Below are 21,568 nucleotides of genomic sequence, written 5' to 3'. Positions count from 1 at the left end.
ATAATGTTGTTCTGTATATTTTCAGACTACTATTTCTTTAAATTTCTGAGAGAGGATTGTTGGAGTTTCCTAGTATTATAAACTTATTTTATTTCTCTTTTCTGTTGTACCCATTTTGCTTCATGACTTTGAAGCTCTTTTGTCAGGTGAAGACAGATTTGGGATTTGATGAATGGAATAACATCATTATATAATGTTTTTCTTTATCCCTTGTGATTTTCTTAGTTCTGAGGTCTATTTTGTCTGATACTAATGTAGCTATCCTAGCTCTCTTTTGTTTAACATTATGCATTTATTTTAAGGTAGGTCTGCTGGCAACAGATTCTCTTAGTTTTGTATCATATAAGAATTCCCCCCCCCTTCATTCCTGTAGAAGACTTCTGCTAGATAAAGAATTATGTTCTGCATTGGTAGTTCTTTCCTTTTATAATCTTAAAGATATTATTCCACTTTCTGTGGACTCTGTTTTTTACACAAAATCTCTTGTCATTCAAATTTAGTTTATCTTTTTCTAAAATTGTGAGTAGGTGTGTCTAACCTGATATTCTTTGAATTTGTCCTGTTTGGGGTTTGTTGAGCTTCTCAGATCTCTAAATTTATGTCTTTTGTTGAATCTGTGAAGTTTTCAGACATTACCAAAAAAATTTTTTTCCTTACCAATTTATTTTTCCTCTCCTCAGTAATACCAGTGGTTTGAAACGTAGACAATTTGATGCTGTCCAACAAGTCACTATGGCTCTAGTGAGTTCTTTCAATCTTTTTTTCTCTCTGTTTTTTAGTTTCATTAGTTTCTGTCTTAATGTTTTCTGACTCTTTTTTCTGTCATCTCTGTTGAGCAGTTGAGCCCATGTAATGAGGTTTTTTGCTTTTTTTTTTTTTAAAGTAAGTAATATGCCCGTCATGGGGTTTGAACTCACTACCCCAAGATCAGGAGTTAACATGCTATACAGACTGTGCCAGCCAGGTGCCCCTCATTTATGATACTGTATTTTTCATTTCTAAATTATTCATATGATTAAAAAAAATTTTTTTTTATTTCTCTAAGAACTTACATCTTTTCAATTGTTTCCAGAGTGTTAACCATTACCTCATTTGTTATGGTTATAATAACTTCTTTAAAGTCGATGTGTGGGAATGCCTGGGTAGCTCAGTCGTTAAGCACCTGCCTTCAGCTCAGGTCATGATCCTAGATCAAGCCCCTCATCGGACTCCCTTCTCAGTAGGAAGCGTGCTTCTCCCTCTCCCACACCCTCTGCTTTTGTTCCCTCTCTTGCTGTGTCTCTCTGTGTCAAATAAATAAAATCTTTTTAAAAAAAGGGGCACCTGGGTGGCTCAGTGGGTTAAGCCTCTGTGTTTGGCTCAGGTCATGATCTCAGGATTCGGGGATCAAGCCCCACATCAGGCTCTCTGCTCAGCAGGGAGCCTGCTTCCTGTGATCTCTCTCTCTCTGTCAAATTAAAAAAAAAAAAACTTAAAAAAAAAAATCAAGTCTTTGTGTGAGAATTCCAACATGAGTCATCTCATAGGCATCTGTAGGTCCTCTCTCTTCCCTTGATAATTTGTCACATTAACCAGTTGTGTGTGTGTGTGTGTGTGTGTGTGCACGTCTGCACGTGTGCATGTGTGTTTTGTTTGTTTTTGCATGTAGAGTAATTTTTGGATTTTATCTTGGACATTGTGAATATTATGTGTCATTTTTGAGTCTTATTAATATGCTGTAGAGAACATTGATTTGTTTTCTTTGTTTTAGTAGACACTACCTGGTTTAAATGGGAAGTTCCATCTAACTTTTTGTGAGTGGTGGTTCCAGTATCAAGTTCTAATTCCAAAACTTTTGCTGCACTCTTTGGATTTGTCCTGTACTGTGCCTCTCAGTAAAAGGATGAGACTTGGCAGTGGTTTATACTATAGTTTAGTTGTCTTTAGTGTAGCCTTTGCTACACTTCTTTTAGTCTACTTTACACAAGTGCAAATCAGTATTTGTTTTGGTTTATACTAAAGTAAAAGAAATAGGGATCTCTTTTCCAGCTCTCTCTTCTCCATGATTTTCCTCCATTTACTATTTAATTCCCAGCGGACTTTTTCCTGGTTCTTCTGATCAGAAAGATAGATTTTTCTCTAAACATTTAGACCTGTGCAGTATATAGTTCCCCATCCCTGGAGCATCGCCTTAAGTGAAATGGGGAAAGAAGAGAGGAGCTTAAAAAAAAATTATGGGAATTCCCCTGATAATTTTTGGACCAACAGGGGCACTGTTTTCCGATTTTTCTCGCCAAAGAGAGTTTTTCTCACAATTTTTTTTTTTTTGTTGCTTGCACAGTGCAGTTCTGGGGCTGAGGAGAGAAAAGAGAAAATAATTGCTTTTCTCCCTACAATCTCTAGATCACAGGATCTCCTCTTCCTGGTCTTTTGGATAGAAGGAGGGAATTTTGGGGCACCTAGGTGGGTCAGTGGGTGAAGCCTCTGCCTTCAGCTCAGGTCATGATCTCAGGGTCCTGGGATCAAGCTCTGCATTGGGCTCTCTGCTCAGCAGGGAGCCTGCTCCCCCCCCCCCCCGCCATCGCCTGTTGCTCTGCCTACTTGTGATCTCTCTCCCTCTCTCTCTGTGTCAAATTAATAACAAAAAAATAAAAATAAAAATAAAAGTGTGCATAGTACTACATTCAAAAAAAGGGGGGAGCGGTATTTCTCCATGGGTTTCCTTGCTGTAATTCAGGCCACTCTTAGGTCAAAGCTGCCAGGAGTTAAAGGAGGAAGATAGAATCCAAAACTCATGGCAGTGCTTATCAAGCTTTAACTCTTCTCCCCAGTTATTTATTTATTTATCTACAAAATACTTATTTATTTATTTGACAGACAGAGATCACAAGTAGGCAGACAGGCAGGCAGAGAGAGAGGAGGAAGCAGGCTCCATGCTGAGCAGAGAGCCCGATGTGGGGCTCTCTCCCAGGACCCTGAGATCATGACCTGAGCCGAAGGCAGAGGCTTTAACCCACTGAGCCACCCAGGCGCCCCTCCCCAGTAATTTATATTACCTGTTTATGGAGTACTGACATACATCCTTTGGCCATTTATTTATATCTTGGTGAATTAGCTACTTCCTGAGTGATTTGAATGATAACTATATATTTAAGAAATGTTAATCCTTAATTGTGTTTGCTCTGGAAGTTTCAGTTTTTGTGTGACTCAACTTTTTTTTGACATACAAAATTGTAAAATGCATAAATCTTTTGTGAATTTAAAAAAGTGCAGATAACCTTTTGGTTGTTCTCCCTAGTCAGAATAAGTATTCTAGTTCTAAAAATGTTCTATCTTAATTTTTCTCAAATTTAAAGTACAATGTAAGTAAATTTCTTAAAATTACTAAAACAGTAGCTATAAAAATTCAGAGAATACATATGTGTAGACTAACAAGTAATGCTTTTCATGGCAATACTTTATCACAGAAAATACTAACAATTTAGTACATATCCTTCTATACCTTGTTCATAAATTTGCACTATATAGAGTGCACATACAAGAGAGCATATATATGGTACTTAGATTAAAAAAAAACAAACAAAAAAAACACCTTATTTGGCACAGAGAGACAGGGAACAAGCAGGGAGAACCCCAGGCAGAGGCAGGGGGAGGAGTGGGAGAAGCAGGCTCCTCCCTGAGCAAGGAGCCAGACATGGGGTCTATCCCAGGATCCTGGGATCATGACCTCAGCCGAAGCAGACACTTAACCTAAACCACCCAGGCACCACTGGTACTTAGATTTTATATATGTGTATATGGTACTTAGATTTAAGCCATTTAATTTTTTTTAAAGATTTCTATTTATTTATTTGACAGAGGTCACAAGTAGGCAGAGAGGCAGGCAGAGAGAGAGAGAGAGAGAGAGAGAGAGAGGAGGAAGCAGGCTCCCTGCTGAGCAGAGAGCCCAATATGGGGTTCTATCCCAGGACCCTGGGATCATGACCCGAGCCAAAGGCAGAAGCTTTAACCCACTGAGCCACCCAGGCGCCCCTAAGCCATTTAATTTTTTTAAGTTAATTTCATTGACGTATACTTTCTGTATAGTGAAATGTATCCATTTTATGTGTTTAGTTGTAGTTTTATGACCCAGTTACATAATATAATACTTGATATGAGTGTATATACTTCTATAATTCACTACCTCAAGATATAGAACTTTCTATTATTTCTAGAGGCTCCTTTGGGCCCCTTTGTCCCCATACCTGCACCAAGTATCCATGGATCTATTACTTTAGACTAGTTTTGCCTGTTTGAGCATTTATCGGGCGAATCATAAAGTGTGTACTCTTTGTTTCTGGCTTCTTTTGCTGAGTCAGCATAATGCTTTTGATACTCATTACTCATTTGTGTTCCTGTGTGTATCAGTAGTTTATTCGTTTTTATTGCAGTGAATAGTATTTCGTTGTGTGAGTATGACACAATTCTATTACACATTTATTTGTTGATAGACATTTGTATTATTTGTAGTTTTGGACTACTATGAATAAAGCTACTTTGTGCGAGTTTTTGTGTGCCTGTATTTTCTTTTCTTCGAATAAATGACAGCTAGTTTAGGAATTGCTCCTTCAAATAGTAAATGTTTATTTTTCTTGATAAGCATCTGCTAAACAGTTCTCCAAAATGGTTGTACCATTTTACAGTCCCATGTAAGGATTTCCAGTTCCTGACCTTACGCATTTATCATTTCTTGTGTTTTCTATAAGTGTCTTTGGTATTGATTCCTTAAAGTGGTATTATTGTGGGAAATGATAAATGCATATATGTATCTGCTAGGCTTTTCTCCATGGGGTTTGTACTGTTTTTTCATTACTGTTATTAATGGATGAGTGTATGTATATTTCCCTTCACTCTACCATCAGCATGTGGTGAGTTTTTGCCTTTCTGGTAGGTATAAAATTAAATCTTAGTATAGTTTTAATTTGTATTTCTCTTACTTGGTGTGGTTAGATTTAAGCAATTTAATTTTTTTTAAAGCTTTTATTCATTTATTTGAGAGAGAGAGAGAGGGAGCGAGCTCAAGCGGGGGTGGGGAGAGTAGGGAGGCAGAGGGAGAAGCAGATTCCTCATTGAGCAGGGAGCCTGACATGGGGCTAGATCCCAGGAACCTGAGATCGTGACCCCAGCTGAAGGCAGATGCCTAACCAACTAAGCCACCAGGCACCCCTAAGCAATTTAATCTTTTGAAGTCATTAACTTAATTGAAGTGCAATTTTTTTTTCTGTGAACTATGCATATCTCCTGTATTTATTCTTGGCTATTTTCAGGAACTTTTCAGATATTAAGGGTATCTGATTGTCTTTTTTTTTTTTTTAACTTTTTACATATTAGGGATTTTAACCCTTTGTAAACGTAAGTTTTGAACTTTTCCCCCAAGTTTATCTTCTGTCTTTTTGTTTGGAGTATCCTTTTCCATGGCCCCTCATTCCAAGTTTTCTTTTTTATATTGTTAAATATATATCAGTCTTTGTTGTTGTTTTGGATTTGGATCATAGGAAAGTTTCCTCAATCCTTGATTATGGAGGAACTTATTGTTTCTAATACTTACGTATAGTTTTATTCAAGTAATTTCTGCACCTAGCGTGGGGCTCAAGCTTACGACCCCAAGATCGAGTTGTGTTCTTCTTACTGAGCCAACCAGCTGCCCCAGTTTCATTCTTTATGTTTGTGTTACTGACCCATATGTAATTCAGGTGTTCAGTTTAAGGAACAGGTCTCAAATTCATTTTTTCCTCATTTATTTGGGATGTTTCTTAAGCCACTTAGCATGGATTATAATTTTTATATATGTTTTCTGAATGGGTTCTCAATTCTTCTCAACACTTATTTCTTCTCCTTTAGTTGTATGCTAAATTCCAAGATGGACATACATGGGTTTGTTTCTGGACTGTCTTTTAGATTATGGATTTGCTTGTCCTATTTTTAGTATTCTAAATGATGCTATAGTTACTTTTTGGTATTTGATAAGGTTAATGTTCAGTTCCCTCATTATTTCTTACTTCTCAGATTTTTCTGGAGGATGCTATCCCGTTCTATGAAATAGGTTATTTTCAGCATATAGATTAGGAAAATGAGGATACCCGTGCTCACAGTTTGTAAATAGTGTTGCCAGGATTCATGTCCAGGCTGTGTCATTCCAGTTCTGAAGCCTTTCAATTATTATGACAGATAGTTTGAGTAATCAGATATAAAGGAACTGATTAACACCAGGGAATTTAGTGGTTATTTGTGGTATCTACTTATGACACAGATTTTAGAAAGGCCATATTTTTTAATGTGAATCAGTTTTATGGGGCAACAGTTATCTGTATGAAATTCATAACTTTGTCCCATTGTAGTTTTCTTTGGAATGTCTGTTAGAGTTGATTAACACTGGCAAATGGTATCTGAAAGGAAAAGAAATAACTGAATTAAATCTTTTGTCTATTTTCTTACATTTGAATCACATTAATAGATGGAAATCTTCCTGGTGTTAGAGACATAGTATTGGCACAACTTAAGTTGTGCATGTTTTTGATAGCTTATGTGTTACCTCTTCCGATGGGTGCACTGCATCTGGATTAGATAACTCTTTAAGTACAGATACAGAAAGGCTTCTAAGACATAAGATTTGTTTAATTTTTAAAAGTATAAATATAGTATATATTTACATACTATGGATATTAAGAATCTGGGTTTTCTTAAAGTACCACAAGTGATTGTGATGATGAACCAGGTTGAAGAATTAGTAGACCACATTTTCTTTTCAGTGAAAAATCAATGCCTGAGATAATTTTGTATATGCTGTCAGAAAATGATCTTGTATTAATTATTCTTAGCAGCTTTTGCTTTTCCTGACTTTTTTTTCTTCTTTTTCTGCAATAGTTCATGCCAACGTGGCTTCATTCATACAGATGAACCAAGGATTGGGATAGCAGTATAAAATTAGAATCAGAGAACTGATTGCCCAGCAGGATGCCATCAACTAACCGAGCGGGCAGCCTGAAGGACCCTGAAATTGCAGAGCTCTTCTTCAAAGAAGATCCAGAGAAGCTCTTCACAGATCTCAGAGAAATTGGCCATGGAAGCTTTGGAGCAGTGTATTTTGTAAGTGTTAAAGGTTTATACCAGTGACCAGTATTTACTTAGTATCTAGTCCCAGCAGGGTAAAAAAATAATAATATAAAGAAACATAGTCCATTTTATAATTACTTGCATAGATAAATGTGTATAATATGAAAGTAGGTAGTTGTATTTATTGAGCTTCTCGGATTGTTGAAAAAAATGGGGGAATTTTATTTTGCTTTAACTTACATGTGGTTTAGCATTTTAGCACAGTGGTTTGAGGTGTCTAATGACTTGCATTACTATAGAATTAAGTGTTGCAGAACACCGACTTCTGTAAAGTCTCATACACAGTTTTAGTGCTTGTGGAAATCTAGGATTATCTTTTGACAGAAGGTTATGTACCAAAGTCTTTTTTTCTTGTGTATGTATATGCATGTGTTGTGCTAAAAGAATCATCAAATTTGCCATTTTAACCATTTTTAACTGTACAGTTTGTGATGTTAAGTACACTCACAATGTTGTACAACCATTAACATTATTTCTAAAACTTTTTCATCACCCCAATAGAAGCTCTGTATTTATTAGCAACAACTCCTCCTCCTCCCTCTACCTAACCTCTGATCTACTTTTTTCTATGAATTTGGCTATTCTAGATATTTCATATGAATTAAATGAAATCATACAATATTTGTACTTTTGTGTATAGCTTTTATCACTTAGTATAATGTATAGCATAATACTTTACAGGTCAGCCATGATGTAGCATGTATCAGTGCTTCATTCCTTTATATAGCTGAATAATACCCCATTTTATGAATATATTATGGTTTGCTTATCCATTCATTTGTTGATGGACACTAGATCATGTCCACCTTTTGGCTGTTGTGAATAAATGCTATAATGAACACTGGTGTACAAATGGTTGTTTGAGTCACTGTTTTCAAATTTGGGTGCATATCTAGGAGTGAAAATACTAGATCACATGGTAATTTTATGTTTACTTTTTGATAAACTGCCAGACTGCACCATTATATGTTTCCATTCCCACTAGCAGTTTCCATTCCCACTAGCAGTTTACCAGAGTTCTAGTTACTCCATGTCCTTGCAAATGCCTCTTATTTTTGTTACTTTGATTATAGCTATCCTACTCGGTGTGAAGTAGTATCTTGATGTTTTGATTTGTATTTCCCTATTGGCTAATAATGTTGAGCAGCTTTTCATGTGCTTATTGGCCATTGTATATCTTCTTTGGAGAAATGCCTATTCAGATCCTTTGCCCATTTTAAAATTCAGGTTGTTTGTCTCCATGTTGAGTTGTAAAGGTTCATTATGTATTCTGAATATTAAATCCTTAACAGATGCACAATTTGCAAATATTTTCTCCCATTCTATAGTTCGTCTTTTCACTTTTTTGATAATGTCCTTTGATGTACTGAAGTATTAAATTTGGATTAAGTCCAATTGGTCTATTTTTTTGTCATTGTTACTTAGGCTTTTGGTGTCATGTCTAAGAATCCAGTGTGAAATCCAAGGTCATGAAGATTTATCCCTATGTTTTCTCCTAAGAGTTTTATGGTCTTAGCTCTTGAATCATTTTGAGTTAATTTTTGTATATGTTGTGAGGTAAAGGTCCAACTTCTTTCTTTTGTATGTGGAAATCCAGTTGTTCCAGTGCCCTCTATTAAAAAGACTTTTCTTTCCCCGTTGAATTGTCTTGACGTATTTGTGCAACCAGTTGGTCATATTGTGTAGGTTTACTTCTGAAAACTCTCAGTTCTTTTCCATTTGTCTGCATATCCATCTTTATGCTAGTATCATACTGTTTTGATTACTGTAGCTTTGTAGTAAGTTTGAGATCAGGGATAACTTTATTCTTTTTAAAGATAGTTTTTGCTATTTGGAGCCCTTTGCAATTCCATATGAATTTGAGGATTGGCTTTTGTATGAAATTATACAAATTGTATAAATCTGTAGATGATGCTTGGTCGTATTGGCATCTTACCAATATTAAGCCTCACTATGAACACAAATGTCCTTCTAAACATTTATTTAGGTCTTCTTTAATTCTGTTCAGCAATGTTTTATAGTTTTCAGTGTTCAAGTATTATAATTCATTGCTTAAATATAGTCATCAGTCTGTTTTTCTTTTAGATGCTACTGTAAATGTAATGACTTTCTTAATTCCCTCTTCAGATTATTCATTGCTGGTATATAGAAACAGCTGATTTATGTGCATTTGTTTTTTTTTTAATCCTACAATTTTGCTAATTTTCTTAGCTCTAGTATCTTTCATGTGAATACTTTGGAATTTTGTATACGATCATGGCACTTACAAGTAAAAATTGTTTTACTTCTTCCTTTCCAATTTGGATGCTTTTTATTTGTTTTTCTTATCTTTTTGCACTAATTAGAACTTTAATGGTGGTGATGAAAGTGAGCATCCTTATTCCTGATTTTAGGGAGAAAGCTTTTTTTCAGTTTTCGTCATTGAGGATGATATTAGCTGTGGGGTTTTCTTAAATGCCCTTTATCATATTGAGGAAGTTCCTTCTGTTTCTAGTTGTGTTTTTTTTGTTTTTGTTTTTTTTTTATGAAAGGTTGTTGCACTCTGTTATATATCCTTTTTTAAAAATTTTTAAAAGATTTTATTTATTTATTTGACAGACAAAAATCACAAGTAGGCAGAGAGACAGGCAGAGAGAGAGAGGAGGAAGCAGGCTCCCTGCTGAGCATAGAGCCTGGTGTGGGGCTCGATCTGAGGACCCTGGGATCATGACCTGAGCCGAAGACCGAGGCTTTAACACACTGAGCCACCCAGGCGCCCCTGTTATATATCTTTTTGATGTCAATTAAGATGATGATATGTTTTTTCTCCTTTGTTCTGCTAATGTAGTATATTACATTATTGATTTTGTTACATTGAACTGCTCGTGCATTTCTGGAATAAATTCCACTTTGTCATGGTTTATAATTTAATATGCTATTGGATTTGGTTTGATAGTACTTTGAGGATTTTTATATCAGTGTTCATAAGAGACACTGTAATTTTCTTGTGATTTTCTTGGTCTGGTATTGGTGTCAGGTTAATATTGGCCTCATTGAGTTAGGAAGTGTTCTCTTATTTTTTGGAAGAGTTGGGGAAGAATTGGTGTTCATTCTTTAACTGTTTGGTAGAATTCACAGGAAAGGCATCTGGTTATGGACTGTTTTTGATTACTTTTTCAGTGCTTACTTGTTAAATGTCTGTTGCTATTTTTTATTTTCTTAAGTTACTTTATTTGTGGGTTCTAGGAATTTGTTTCATCTAGATTATCTAATTTATTGGTATTCAGTTGTAAATAGTAGCTCACGCATAACTCTTTTTATTTCTGCAGATTGGTTGTACTATTCCCGCTCATTCCTGGTTTTAGTTTTGGCTCTTCTCTCGTTACTTTTTTATTGTTGTAACTAAGTCTGTTTTCTCTTGAATTTTAACTATAATTCTGGTTTGAGATTTTCAGTAAAAGACCCTTAGTAAACTTTGCTTGTTCATATAAAGATGTATTATATCACCTTTAACTGAAAAATGAAAAGCATACAGAAACCATTACTTACAATTGTTTTCCCTTCAGATAGCCATTGATACTATTTGATTTATATCTTTTCAGCCTTTCAGTAATGTACATAGATTTAGGATGACTGTTATCTCAACTTAGCCAAGACTCCCGGTGTTAGTGGGGAAAGTCCCATGTCCTAGAAACCCCATAGTCCAGGACAAAATGAAATAATTATTTATCCAACATATATTTGTAACATGTACTGTTTATATACTGTTCACTTGCCATTTAGGTTTTACAATGAAAATGGTATCGTTTGTTTTTAAAAATTTTATAGTCCTTATTTTTCATATTATTAAGTATACATGTATAACAATTGTGTCAGATTTTATATATCCATTCAGTATATCATAATTTGCTTTTCATTCCACATGATTAGATAGTTAGGTTTTTCCAACCCTGCCCCCTTTTTTTGCTGTTAGAAATAATACTATAATTGAACATCATTATATTTCTTCTAAATAGATATGTTTGCTAGTTTGGAGGGAAAAAGAAGAAAAGGAGAATAAAGTAATGTGAGTAGCCTAGAAAATAATGAAGAATATTTAATAGGAGACTATTGAAGGGAGGCTTGGATTATCAATTATTAAAAAACTGTGACACTAGAGGCACCCAGTTGGTTCAGTCAGTGGAGCATGCAACTTTTGATCTCAGGGTTGTGAGTTTGAGCCCCACATTGGTGTAGTGTTTATTTAAAATTTTTAAAAAAACTACAGCACAATCATTAAAGCTGTATGGTATTAGTGCCAAAGTAGGCAAAGAGAAGAAACAGAATAGAACCGGAAGTGATAGTAATTTAAAGAGGTTTTGGGGGGGATTTTGTTTGTTTTTGCTTTTCAAGAGAGAACAGAGCATGAGTAGGAAGAGGCAGAGGGAGAAAGAGAGAGAGAATCTTAAGCAGGCCCCATGCTGAACATGGAAATGAATGTAGGGCTTGATTTCACAACCCTGAGATTGTGACCTGAGCCAGAATCAAATTGGTTGCTTAACCAGCTGGGCCACCCAGGCACCCCTGGGAGAAATATTTTATGGTGTGTATCTATTTGGCAGTTTCTTCTACAGGTGAGAGAAGACATCTTTTGGCATAAAACTTATTGAAGCAAGAAAGTAGGTTAATTTTTTTTCATTGTTTAAAAATACACTGCCATAAGCAGGTAAAAGATACATAGAGGTGCGTGGGTGGTTCAGTCGGAAGAGCATGCAACTCTTTATCTGGGGGTCCTGGAGAGTTCAAGCTCTATGTTGGATATGGAGATTACTGAAGTAAAAAATAAAAACTTAAAAAATATACTTCCTGTTGAGAAGTGAAGTTGTAATACTTTATAAACCTGAACAGTTTCATCTTAAGGAAATTGAGATGAAGATTTTAAATTAAGTAGAGTTATTTATTTATTTATTTTAAAAAGATTTTATTTATTTTTAGAGAGAGAGAGCTCATGTGAGAGAGCATGATCTGGGGATAGGGGCAGAAGGAGAAGGAGAAGCGGATTTCCAGCTGAGTAGGGAGCCCAACACAGGACTGGATCCCAGGACCCTGAGATCATGACCTGAGCCAAAGATAGATGCTTAACTGACTGAGCCACCTAGGCACCTCAAGTAGAGATTTTTAAAAACGACTTTATTTTTCTAGAACAGTTTTAGTTAGGCTCACAGTAAAATTGAAAGGAAGGTACAGAGGGATTTCATATAATCCTTTCCCTCACACATGCATAACCTCCCCCATTATCAGTATCTTCCACCAGAATACAACTGATGAACCTACACTGGCATAACATAGTCACCGTAACATTAGGGTTCACTCTTGATACTGTACATTCTATGGGTATAGTCAAATGTATGATTAAGTACCCATCATCATACAGAGTATTTTTGCTGCCTTGAAGAAAACCTCTGTTTGCAGGTTTTTGTGTGGATATATTTTCACCTCCTTTAAATAAATACCAAGGAGTGCCATTGCTACATTTTATGGTAAAATATGTTTAATTTTGTAAGAAACCACCGAACTATCTTAATAAAGGGACTCTACTATTTTGCATTCCCACCAAGACTGAAGGAAGAGTTCTTGTTGCTCTATATCCTCATCAGTACCAAAGGGTACTGTCAGTGTTCCAGATTTTGGCCATTCTAATTGTGTCTAGTAGTACCTCATTATTTTAATACCTGTTTCCCTGTAATACATGATATGAGCCATCTTTATATATGCTTATTTCCCATCTGTATATTTTCTTTGTTAAGGTGTCAGGGTGTTAGGCCCATTTGTAAATCAGGTTTTATGTTTCCTAATTGTTGAATTTTAAGAGTCCATTGGGTCCAGGGCTTTGCTTTATTAGGAAATTTTTGATTACTGATTCAATCTACTTGTAAGTAATACTGTTCGGATTTTCTATTTCTTTATGGCTTGGTCTTGGTAGGTTTTGTATTTTCAGAATTTACCCTTCTCATCTAATTTGTTGACATATAGTTGTTCATAGTACTCTCTTAAAATTCTTTTATTTCTGTAGAATCAGTAGTAATGTCCCCTGTTAATTTCTGATTTTAGTATTCTTTTTTCCTAAGGCCATCTAACTTAAAGGTTCATCAATTTTATTGATCTTCTTGAAAAACCAACTTTTGATTTCATTGATTTTCCCTGTTATTTTTCTGTTCTCTCTTTTTTTTTTAATAGATTTTTATTTATTTATTTGACAGAGAAAGATCACAAGTAGGCACAGAGGCAGGCAGAGAGAGAGAGGAGGAAGCAGGCTTCCTGCTGAGCAGAGAGCCCAATGTGGGACTCGATCCCAGGACCCTGAGATCATGACCTGAGCCGAAGGCAGCGGCTTAACCCACTGAGCCACCCAGGCGCCCCTGTTCTCTATTTTATCTCTGCTTTAATCTTTATTATTTCCTTACTTCTACTACATTTAGGTTTAGTTTTTTCTTTTTCTAGTTCCTTAAGTGGTTAAGTTAGGTTGTTAATTTGAGAATTTTTTTTTAATGTAAGTCTGCATTGCTACAAATTTCTGAGCATTTTTTTTTACTTGGCCCCATAAGTTTTGATATGCTGTATTTTTATCTTCATTCAGCTCTAGATATTCTAATTTCCCTTGTGATTTATTCTTTGATCCATTGTTGTTTAGAAATATGTTGTTTAATTTCCCCAACTTTGTGAATTTTCTAGTTTTTTGTTTTTGTTTTTGAGGGAGAGGCAGAGGGAGGGGGAGACGTGGGGCTCGATCTTACAACCCTGAGATCATGACCTGAGCTGAAATCAAGAGTCTGGTGCTTAACCGACTGAGCCACCTAGGCGCCCTTAGTTTTCCTTTTTTGTTACAAATTTCTGACTTTATTGCATTGAGATCAGAGAGGATTCTATGTATGATATCTGTCTTTTTAAATTTATTGAGACTTGATTTGTGACCTAACATATGTTAGGAAAGTATCCCACGGACCCTTGAAAAGAATATATATTCTGTTGTTGGGTAGAGTGTTCTGTAATTGTATATTAAATCTGGTTGGTTTATTGTGTTAAGTTCTCTGTTTCCTTGAGTGTTCTGTTCTTTATGTGTATATTAAATCTAGTTGGTTTATTGTGTTAAGTTCTCTGTTTTCTTGCTTATCTTATATCTGGTTGTTCTCTCCATTATTAATGGAATATTAAAGTCTCCAAATATTATTGTAGAACTGTTAATATCTTTTCAGTTCTGTCAATTTTCACTTCATATATTTTAATGACCTTTTATTTGGTATTGTAAATGTTTATAATTGTTAAATCTTCTTGCTGTATTGAACTTTTATTAATATATAACGTCATTCTTTGTCATAACCTTTTTTGACTTAAGTCTTTTGATTTATAAATCTTTTTGAACTCAGTTTTTCATTTTTCTTAAGTATGGATGAAATTATTGGGATCATAGGGCAGGTATATGTTGAGTTTTATGACCAATTCCCAGATTTTTCCTTAAGAAGTAAAAATTTTACGCGCCCATCAATAGTATATTGATGAATATACAGGAATTCTGTTTACTTCATGTTCTTTCCAACATTAGGTGTTGACAGTCATTTTAATTTGAATCATTCTGGTGGATGTGTAATAGTATTTCAGTAAGGTTTTAATGTATATTTCCCTGATGATTGGTGATAGTATGTTTTCATAGACTTAATGGTCATTCACATATCTTTGAGAAGTGTTTGTTGAGATGTTTTGCACATTTCTTAAAAACTAGGTTATTTTTCTTTTTGGGTTTTATGAGTTCTTTGTAGGTCCTGGGTACTTACCAATATTATGTGTTTTGTGAGTATTTTCTTCCAGAATTCGAAAATTACATTTATTCTGTAGTTTGTTGGGTATAATGATCAATGCATGTCAAGCTGAGAACATATATTGATTATATTCTTCAGATCTTTTGCGTCCTAATTTCATTTGTTTTGGTGTGCATGTTCTATCAGCAGCTCAGAGATGTGTTTTCAAATCTCTTCTGATTGTGCATTTATCTGTTTTTCCTTTTATTGTTCTCTTACTTTATGCATTTCTAAGCTGTGTTATTAGGAATGTACAAATTTTGGATTATTGTATCTTTTTGTTGAATTGTCCCATTATCAGTACAAAATTTCACTCTATCTTTCATAGTATTTCTTGCTTTAAAATCTACTTTGATGTTAATCAGACGTTTTTCTTTGGCAAATGCTTACCTGCTATTTCTTTTTCCATCTTTTTTCATTTACCGTTTCTGGAACCTTGTATTTGAAGTGTTTCTTAGGGAGCCTGGGTGGTTTAGTTGGTTAAGTGATTGATTTTGGCTCAGCTCATGATCTGAGGTTGTGAGATTGAGCCCTGCTTGAACCACTGGGTTAAGCTCTTGATTTTGGCTCAGCTCATGATCAGGGTTGTGAGATTGAGCCCTGCTTGAACCACTGGGTTAAGCATGGAGCCTGATTATGATTGTCTCCCCCTCTTTCGCTGCCCTTCCCCCCCAAAATTAAAAAATATGAACTGTTTCTCATCTTTGTTGTCTTTTTCCTCCAGAATTTTTCCACCTTTATTGTGATGTGATTGATACATAATATTGTGTAAGTTTAAGGTGTCCAGTGTGTCAATTTGATACATTTATATATTGTAAAATGATAACCACTATAATATCACTAACACCTCCTTCTTGTCACCTAATCATCATTTCCTTTTTATAGTGAGAACATTTAAGATCTACTCTCTTAGGAACTTTCAAGTGTATAATACGGTATTATTAGCTGTAATCACCATGAATTGAATTCCCAGAATTTGTTAATCTTATAACTGGAAGTTTATATCCTTTGACCAGTATTTCCCCATTTTCCCCCACTTCCCAACCCCTGGTAACCACTATTTTACTCTGTTTCTGAGTGCAGCTTCTTTAGATTCTACATAAAAGTGACAATATACATTATTTTTCTTTGTCTTTTTAAGTTTATTTATTTATTTAAGTAGTCTGTGCCCCCAACATGGGGCTTGAACTCACAACCCTGAGATCAAGAGTCCCATGCTAATCCGACTGAGCCAGCCAGATGCCCTGTATTTGCCTTTTTCTGTCTCACTTATTTTTGTTTTGTTTTGTTTTTTTATTTTTTTATTTTTCCAATTTATTTATTTTCAGAAAAACAGTATTCATTATTTTTTTCACCACACCCAGTGTCTCACTTATTTTACTTAGGATAATGCCCTCGAGTTTCATCCAAGTTGTTGCATCCAAGTTGTTGGTTCTTCCTCATGGCTGAATTAGTATACTGTGTTGTGTGTGTGTGTGTGTGTGTGTGTGTGTACCACATTTTTATCATTCATCCTTTGACAGAATCTTCTGGTTATTTCTGTATCTTGTCTACTGTGAATAAGGCAGTGAATTTGCGGCTGCAGGTATCTCTTCAAGATCTTGAATTCAGTTCTTTTGGGTATGTACCCAGAAGTAGGATTGGCTAGGTCATATGGTAGTTCTATTTTTAATTTTTTGACAAACTTCCTTTTTGGTTTCCATAGTGTTTGTACCAGTAAGCAGTGCACAAGATTTCCCTTCTCTGCACACCCTTGCTGATACTCATTATCACTTGTCTTTTTGATAAGAGCCATTCTAACAGGTTTGAGGTGATATCTAATTGTAGTTTTGAATTTCCCTGATAATTAGTTATGTTGAGCACCTTTTCATTTATTTACCTGTTGGTCATTTGTAAGTCTTTTTTGAAAAATGTCTATTTAGGTACTCTGTCCGTTTTTTAATTGGGTTAGTTTTTGACTATTTAGTTTTGTGAGCTTGTTAAACATTTTGAATATTAACCCCTATCATGATTTGCAAATGTTTTCTTCCATTCCATTGATTGCTTCTTCATTTTGTTGAGTATTTTGCCATGCACAGATTTTTAATTTAGTTTAGTCCCACTTACTTATTTTTGCCTTTGTTTCTTGTGCTTTGGGTGTCCTATCCCAAAAATGGCTGCTAAGAACAAAGGGGCTTTTTCTCTGCTTCATCTTTGTTTTAATTGAGTTATTTTGCCCATTAATATTTTATGTAATTACTGCTTATAGGTGGGCATACGTCTGTTTTTTTCTATTTGATTTCTGTTTATTTTGTCTGTTCTTAAGTGAGCTCTAGGCCCAATGTGGGGCTTGAACTCACCACCCTAAGATTAGGAGTTGCATGCTCTATTGATTGAGCCAGCCAGGCACACCTCTTCTTGCTGTCTTTTGAATTAATCAAGAGTTTATTGTTGTTATTATTGTTGTAAATTTAGGTTTTATTCAGGAATGGGGACGCCAACAGATCAGGTAGAAACAGCCACCGGAAAGATGGTTTGTTATACTCAACAGATCCAAGAGAAGGGGGCATGCCAGGCCAGAGGGGGCCATCTGGGGAAGCACTGGTATCAGTGAGGAAGCAGACGCAGCAAGGGAAAAACATGGGTAAGAGCATTTATTGTGGTTTCTGTAAGAAGAAACAAGTGAGGCAGTGTGGGCAAGTTTAGGATTATCTAGGGTTTTGTTTTGTTTTTTAAAGATTTTACTTATTTATTGGGGGGGAGGGGCAAAGGAAGAGGGAGAAGCAGATCCTCACTGAGCAGGGAGACCCTATGCAGGACTCCATCCTGGGATCTCAGGGTTCTGAGCTGAAGACAGACACTTAACTGAATGAGCCACCCAGGTGCCCCTTGTTTTGTTTTGTTTTAAAGATTTTATTTTTAAGTTATCTTTGCACCCACCAAGGGGCTCAGTTCACAGTCCTGAGATCAAGAGTCATATGCTTTACCAGCTGAGCCAGCCAGGTGCCCCTGGGATTATTCATAAGTGCTTTTAGCAGGCTCTGGGATATAGGAGTTGTCCTTAGTTGTCTAGTATTTGGCCCTGTGGTGATTAAAGCAGAGAACAAAGGCCCTAGACTGGGAGGTAATTGGCCGTAAGGGCTCTGGATTGGTGATTTGTATATGAAAGATGTGCTTGTTTGCTCTCTCTAGGAATTAGCTAACTCTGGTAGTGGCAGTCCCTACCTGTTAGCAAGGCTCCGGACATCAAAGCATCATTACAGCAAAAAAAAAAAAAAAAGGCATCATAGGGGTGGTGCCTGGCTGACTCAGTCGGTAGAGCATACAACTCTTGATCTTAGGGTTGTGAATTTGAACCCCATATTAGGTGTGGATCCTACTTAAAAAGAAAAGACATGAATAATTGACATTTTCCCCCACCATTAAATAAATAAATATGTGTGTGTGTGTGTGTGTGTGTGTGTGTGTATGCATGCATGCACACGCATGCATTTCCCCCCTTATTAACCTTTCGGTTATCCATTCTTTTATTATTCTTTTAATCGTCACCCCAGAAATTATATATTCATTTTTTTTTAATGGGGCACCTGGGTGACTCAGTTGTTGGGTGTCTGCCTTCGGCTCGGATTGTGGTCCCGGGATCCTGGGATCCAGCCCCTCGTTGGGCTCCCTGCTCGGCGGGGAACCTGCTTCACCATCTCCCACTCCCCCTGCTTGTATTCCCCCTCTCACTGTGTTTCTCTCTGTCAAATAAATAAAACTAAAATAAAATAAAAATAAAGATTTTATTTATTTATTTGAGAGAGAGAGTGTGTGAGCGTACATATAAGCAAGGGGAGTAGGAGAGGGAGAAGCAGGCTCCCCACTGAGCAGGGACCTTGATGGAGGCCTCAGTCCCAGGACCCTGGAACCATGACCTGAGCTGAAGGCAGATGTGTAACTGACTGAGCCACCTAGGTGCCCCAGATATTATATATTCTTTAAAAAAAAATTTTTTTTTTTTGTTAACATATAATGTATCGTTAGCCTCAGGGGTGCATGTCTGTGAGTTGCCAGGTTTACACACTTCACAGCACTCACTGGTAGCATATACCTTCCCCAATGTCCATAACCCAACTACCCTCTCTCTACCCTTCTTCCCCTGGCAACCCTTAGTTTGTTTTTTGAGAGTCTCTGTGGTTTGTCTCCCTCCCGATCCTATCTTGTTTTATTTATTCTTTTCCAAACCCCCAAACTCCCCATATTGCCTCTCAACTTCATCAGGGAGATCATATGATAATTGTCTTTCTCTGATTAACGATATTATATATTCTTCACTTGCTATAGTTAACTTAGCACTTGTACCACTTCTCAAACAATTTGAAAACTACACTGTTTCAATTGTCTTTCTCCTTTGTGCAATTTTTCTAAAATGTCCATTTGATTCTTTTTTAACATTTTATTTCATTTAATTAGTTAATTTAATTTTTAAAAGATTTTATTTATTTATTTGACAGAGACAGAGAGGTAATGCAAGCAGGGGGAGTAAGAGAGAGAGAAGCAGGCTTCTTGCCAAGCAGGGAGCCCAACCCTGGGCTCGATCTCAGGGCCCTGGGATCATGACCTGAGCTGAAAGCAGTTGTTTAACCAACTGAGCCACCCAGGTGTCCCTTTTTTTAAATAAATAAAACCATTACAGGGCTTGATCGCACAATCCTGAGATCATGACCTGAGCTGAAATCAGGTCAGGTGCTTAACCAGCTAAGTCACCCAGGTACCCCTAATTTACATTTTTTTAAGAAAAGTTTTTATTTATGTATTTGAGAGAGAGAGAGCATGTGTGAGATCACAGAAGGCCAGAGGGAGAGGGAGAAATAATCTGAAGCAGACTCTGCACTCAGTGGGGAGCCACTTGATCTCATGACAGAGAGTTCATGACCTAAGCCAAAACTAAGAGTGGATGTTCAACCAATTGAGCCACCCAGGAGCCCCTGCAGATTTATGAGCTTTTTAGCTCCCTTTTTTGAGATGATGCATTGTAAGTCTCAGACATTTTGGAAGCTCCTGTTCCTCGTCTCTGTCTCTTTAGCTTACTTTTCTCCTTGGATTCTTTTCTTCTGTACCTCGAGTTCAGGGATAAAGCTGCAGTAAATTTACAGCTCATTTTTTTTTTTTAAGATTTTATTTATTTATTTGACAGAGAGATCACAAGTAGGCAGAGAGGCAGGCAGAGAGAGAGAGAGAGGAAGAAGCAGGCCCCCTGCTGAGCAGAGAGCCGGATGCGGGACTCGATCCCAGGACCCTGAGATCATGACCTGAGCCGAAGGCAGCGGCTTAACTCACTGAGCCACCCAGGCGCCCCAAATTTACAGCTCATTTTACGTATTGTTTTTCTCTGAAGCATTCTAGTCTCTCTCAAGCATTCTAGTCTCTAAAACCTGCCTGCATTTGTTACTCTTCAATAGTTTCATGCAGTCATTTTATATATATTGCCTGCTTTTATAGTTGTTTTGGGCAAGTATTAGTAGTGAGGTTTTCTTAGGTTAACGTTTGTTGTTGTTTGGACTTGCATGGACTATTCTTTTTTGTAGATTTCTTTAATTAATTAATTTTGAAAGATACTATAATTAATTGAAATGATATATCATATATAATTATGTATATAAATGAATATATAATTAATTGAAAGATAGAGTGAAAGAGAGAGCACAAGCAGGGGGAGTGGCAGAGGGAGAAAGCGAAGGAGAAACAGACTCCCCACTGAGCAGGGAGCCCCACATGGGGCTTGATCCCAGGACCCTGAGATCATGATCTGAGGCCAAGGCAGACGCTTAACTGATTGAGCCACCTAGGTGCCTCTTGCATGGAATTTTCATATATTATTCTGTAAATATGTGTTTTGGAGCAATGGATATTTCATTGTTAATATTGGAAAGTATAGAATTTCTGTAGATTTTTTCTCTTCTTTAGACCTTCCCACATGATCTTGTCCAGTGGACAGAGTAATGTTATGATCCTTTTCCTTGCATTAAGGTACTGAGTTAAATCACATACTAGTAAAATACTAGTGATTTAAAATTTTTAAACCTATAAAATTGTATTATCTTCAATCCATAACTTGTCAGTAGTCTTTTTTGAAGTGATTAAAGCAGGTAGGTTTTAAATTAGGGTTGTAGTGGAGACTAAGGATGTATCAGAGAAAAGTGAAAAGGAAAGACAAGCAAGCGCTCTCAAAGACAGTCCCCTACACTATACTAAGAAATGTAGATTTGAGGGCGCCTGGGTGGCTCAGTGGGTTAAGCCGCTGCCTTCGGCTCAGTTCATGATCTCGGGGTCCTGGGATCGAGTCCCGCATCGGGCTCTCTGCTCAGCAGGGAGCCTGCTTCCTCCTCCTTCTCTCTCTACCTGCCTCTCTGCCTACTTGTAATCTCTCTCATTCAAATAAATAAATAAAATCTTTAAAAAAAAAAAAAAAAGAAATGTAGATTTGAGATTTAAAAACATTTTTTTAGATTTATTTGGCAGACGGAGACCACAAGTAGGCAGAGAGGCAGGCAGAGAGAGAGGAGGAAGCAGGCTCACCACCGAGCAGAGATCCCCATGCAGGGGTCGATCCCAGGACTCTGGGATCATGACCCGAGCCAAAGGCAGAGGCTTTAACCCACTGA

General features: G+C 36.5%; 1 protein-coding gene across 1 annotated transcript in view; it reads left to right on the top strand.

Moving 5' to 3' along the window:
• TAOK1 (TAO kinase 1) overlaps positions 1-21,568 on the top strand; it is a 166,706-nt gene that overhangs the window by 55,005 nt on the left and 90,133 nt on the right. The window contains exon 2 of the mRNA XM_044248254.1: positions 6,883-7,104. Within this exon, the coding sequence (XP_044104189.1) occupies positions 6,973-7,104 (132 nt within the window). The 5' untranslated portion in view covers positions 6,883-6,972. The remainder of the gene's footprint in view (positions 1-6,882; positions 7,105-21,568) is intronic.

This window comes from Neovison vison, chromosome 5, assembly GCF_020171115.1.
Source record: "Neovison vison isolate M4711 chromosome 5, ASM_NN_V1, whole genome shotgun sequence".
Classification (NCBI taxonomy): Eukaryota; Metazoa; Chordata; class Mammalia; order Carnivora; family Mustelidae; genus Neogale; species Neogale vison.
Note: the sequence above shows the minus strand (reverse complement) of the source record. Positions and strands in the feature narration are given on the sequence as shown.